The sequence below is a fragment of the Melitaea cinxia genome, chromosome 2 (assembly GCF_905220565.1).
Source record: "Melitaea cinxia chromosome 2, ilMelCinx1.1, whole genome shotgun sequence".
Taxonomy (NCBI): domain Eukaryota; kingdom Metazoa; phylum Arthropoda; class Insecta; order Lepidoptera; family Nymphalidae; genus Melitaea; species Melitaea cinxia.
Genome location: NC_059395.1, coordinates 12,220,065 through 12,224,522, shown reverse-complemented (window position 1 = coordinate 12,224,522; position 4,458 = coordinate 12,220,065). Strand labels below are relative to the sequence as shown.

At 32.0% G+C, this 4,458-nt stretch overlaps 1 protein-coding gene across 1 annotated transcript; it reads right to left on the bottom strand.

The window, feature by feature from the left end:
• Positions 1-1,808: 1,808 nt before the first annotated feature.
• Positions 1,809-3,728, bottom strand: LOC123660586 (small integral membrane protein 8). The gene is made up of 3 exons (XM_045595644.1): positions 3,570-3,728; positions 2,164-2,284; positions 1,809-2,078 (listed from the first exon to the last, which is right to left on the bottom strand). The coding sequence occupies exons 1-3, from the start codon at positions 3,695-3,697 to the stop codon at positions 1,923-1,925; spliced, it is 405 nt and encodes a 134-aa protein (XP_045451600.1). The 5' UTR covers positions 3,698-3,728; the 3' UTR covers positions 1,809-1,922.
• Positions 3,729-4,458: the final 730 nt, after the last annotated feature.

Here is a 4,458-nt window from a genome sequence, read left to right as displayed (position 1 = left end):
TAGACTTACATCTTATCTTGAACATTTTAATTTAATTTCTCCTGGACAGTACGGTTTCAGAAGGGGAAAGTCCACTTCGGATGCTGTATTAGATCTGACGAACAATATTGTGGAACATCTAAATAATGGAGATAAGGTACTCACGATATTTTTAGACCTTGCAAAGGCTTTTGATACTGTTCCTATCGATCTCCTTTTGGGAAAGCTTGAGAGGATGGGTGTCAGAGGAAATCAATTGAAATTTTTCTGTAGTTACCTTTCGGGGCGATCTCAACAGACTAGAATTGAAAATTATTATAGTGAAGAATTACCAATCACATACGGCGTACCCCAGGGTAGCATATTAGGTCCTACGCTATTTCTGGTTTTTATAAATGATCTTTGTAATCTCTACCTACCTCAATGTAGAATTGTTTCCTTCGCTGATGACACTGCTCTTACCTTCTTTGGTAATAATTGGTCTCAACTTCAATCTACAGCTCAAGCTGGCATAAATCTAGTTTCTGAATGGTTATTCTCTCACTATCTGACCCTAAATATCTCTAAAACTTATTTTCTAGCTTTCTCAATTCGATCCGCAACTCAGCCTACTACTCCATTGATTATTAAAGTCCATTCTTGCGCAAACAGTTCAAGTCTAAGTTGTGACTGCCCGACCATTAATTCCACTAGCAAAATTAAATATCTAGGTGTTATTTTGGACCAACACTTAAACTTCAAGGAACACGTTGAGTTATTGTGTGGTAGGATTCGTAAAATTTTATTTATCTTTAAACATTTACGATATATAGCCGGTTCTGCTGTTGTTCGTCAGGTATATTATGCCTTATGTCAGTCAATCATTTCCTATTGCATTACTTCTTGGGGTGGTGCTGCAAAGACATCTATCAAGGCTCTTGAAGTTGCCCAACGTACCATTCTGAAGGTGGCTACATGTCGACCTATCACATTTCCCACGGAGACATTATATAGGGATTGCAACGTCCTCAGTGTCAGAAAATTGTTTATATTGAATGTTATTCTATACCAGCATAAAAGGATTTCCTATGTTCCTATTTCAAGTAGGCGTAAAAATAGAATATGTAATGTAATAAAACCTAAACATAATTTCATCAAAAGATTCTGTTGCTACCTAGGACCTTTTCTTTATAACAAGATCAATTCCGCGATTTCTATTCATGGGTTGACGAGAGTTAAGTGCAAGCAGGCTGTGATTACTTATTTACAAGATAAAAATTACGATGAGACAGAAGAATTATTAAAAATACAATCATAGTTACTTATTGTATTTACGTATTATAGGATATATTTATTTATAAATTATACGAGTTACTACATACTATATTATTTTATTTTAGTACCTACATTATTTAAATTGACAAAGCTGTAGACTCTTGTCTACTTAAACTGATACATGTACTAGCTTAGGCACTTTCGCACACTAACTCATACACACACTTACATACATACAATTACACTCACACATACACTAACTCAAATATACTTGATTTCTTGTTCAGCATCTTATGCTTTATTACTTTTTAAGATTGTATCTGTTGTAAATATATCTACCTCTTCTTATAGAACTTGTGCCCAAAATTATATTGTAGCATAGGGGAGGTTGGCTGATCATCCTTAACACAGATTATATCTATAATCCATATAGGATGATCAGTCTGAACTCAAAAATTTTGTGTATTTAACCTTATGCATAAGTGAACTTTTGTAATTGTTACCATTTGTTTAAAATGTTTATTTTAAATAAAGCTATTATTATTATATATGTTATAACAAAAAACATACGCAAATCTATATCAATAATTATATTTACAAACTTGCTAGCATAAACACTACCTATATACAAGACAGAACATAATGGTTAAATCAATTATCCTACATTTTATAATCCAATTTGTTACATATTAGTTCCATTTAGATTTTCGCTTTTCAAATGTTTCTTTTCCTTCTTCATTTATTGCAGAATAGTAACCCATTGATTCATATTTTTGTCTCATATAGGTAATGTAACCAAGAGCAAGACCAAAGCAAGTCAGGCCAATGCTCATTATAACTATATTCTGAAAAAAAAAAAAATGAAGTAATGTATATATGTAATCATATTAAATAACTAGCAGTAGAAATATAGAAATTAAACTTTCTTACAGGTTTTGCATACAATTCAAAATTAATAACTCTAAATGCTGTTGATGATCTCATGGATCTAATGCCATCCCCAGGTTTTTCATCAATTTTTTGGTTGTTGTTACTGTTGCTAGACATTTTTCTGTTAACAAAAATACAATTTTATACATCATATCATTAAAGAGAAATTTAAAGCAGGTAGTCCTTTTAGCATTACCTATTAAATGAACTCTGAAATAGTTAAAATATATTCAAAGACTAGATGTTTATTACTAGCACAGCCTATGAAACATACAGTCGGCCAACGGACACGTCTAGACAGAGTAATCGTGCGGGGTTTGTGGGGTGAGAGAGGCGCGGTAGCGAGCCCAAGTTGCCATACACTCGTTTAGGACAAGTTAGTCAGGGTTGATGCTTTTTAATTTCATTGTTATAAGTGTTTTGTTTCAGTTGTGCGTATTTACAAATTATAATGGTTCATACTACATGTGATGTGAGAGACTGCATGTCATCATCTCGTATAAATAAGAATTTAAAATTTGGTATTATCAACACTTAAAGAACATTAATTTTAATACAAAACTATGCGCCTGCTTCCCATCTGAATTTTTATTAAAATTCAGAAGGGATTGTTTCTACGTATGAGAATCTACTACATCGTCAAATTCAACAATCGTAATCTGCAAACTAGTAATCTAAATGTCGAAAATACCTTTCAGTTTCACATTTGTAGATTTTAAAAGAATCTGTATCAGCAGTTTTTTTATTTTGGTATCTTGAGAATATTATTAAAAGAACATCTGCTTATAATAATAACTATTTTAGGTATTAGTTGTACTAGCCGATCTAATTTGTAATTTTTCGTATTTCTTTATAATAAACCTCATCATAAATTATGTACTTCAATATTTTTTTCATTTTATTCCTCGTACTCTACACACATACGAATAAACAACTGTAGAACGGATGATATAAAATGTATATTATATTGTAACAACCCTGCAGCAGTGACGAATGTCTACACAAAAGCGGCATTTCGCGTGACTTCAAACGCGTTGGCCCACTGGTTCTTTTTACGCTGTTACTAGTGTATTAACTACACTGCTTATTAAATGTTTCAAATTGAAATTCCATAAGTAGCATATGATTAGATTCCAACCGTAAGCAGGCTATTTTGCATGATAAAATGTTTAAAATAAAATCCACTTATTACTGATAATAAAGCATCAAAATAAAAATCTGTTTACATGTATAATTAGATTTTAAATTAAGGTTTTAAATAATTTGTTCTTACGAAACTTATATTATATAATAATTTACTTGCTGCTATAACACATAGAAACCATATATATATACGACATGTTAAACAAAATAAATTGCTTGATTGATTGGTTTCGGTTTAAACAAAATAAAAATTGTAAAACAACCTCAAATTTTCAGTAATCACCATGATCGCACTGTCAAAGTCGATTAACGATTTGACTGTGACATAGTCTTGGATAGCACACGTACGATGTACTAAAAGGCAAAGAGCAACACGGAGGGGAGTAGCCATGTACAGGCGTTCCCCTCTGTCAAGGTATAAGGCCAAATGGCCATATGCATACAATAAAACTAGTTGCAGCCGCACTGATCACTAGACTAAATCTAGTTGCGCGATTGAATCAACGTCCTTCAAAAAATGCCGAATTGTTCTGTTTTTTGCTGCAAGAGATCTGCCACGTCAAATTTACTATTAAAAGATGGCGTTACCTTTCATACGTAACTATTTTTTAATCACATTATTACTTGTATACTTCTTTTAAACCTTTTTTAAACTTAAAAATTACAAATATTATCGGTCGTGTTGACTCGATTTGTTTACCAACACAGGCCGCTCGCCCTCATACAATATGCGGATCGGTCGAGCGACTGATCGGAGTCTATTTCCGAGAACTGTCGCCGAGCGATAGTGTTGTTATCGGTTTGTTTGTAGATGGTTATCGATAAAAACGGCAAAGGCAAAAGAGGAGACAGACATTTTTGAGATATTGATTTATTTAAAATATTATATTGTAGCTTTTTTTTAATAAACATAGTTGTATAATAAAATTGCATTAAATTAAATATAATACAGTACTCACGAGTATTAACACATTTTACTAGAATTCCTTAATATGAACTTCGACCATAATGTTTTATATAAAAATTTGGCAGGTTTTCTAAAAATCCAAATTTAAAGGATACATGGAAAAAAATTGTAATAAAAGATTAACCTGGACACCCACAAAAAATAGTGTAATTTGTTCAGATCATATCAATACCACTAACTTTCAA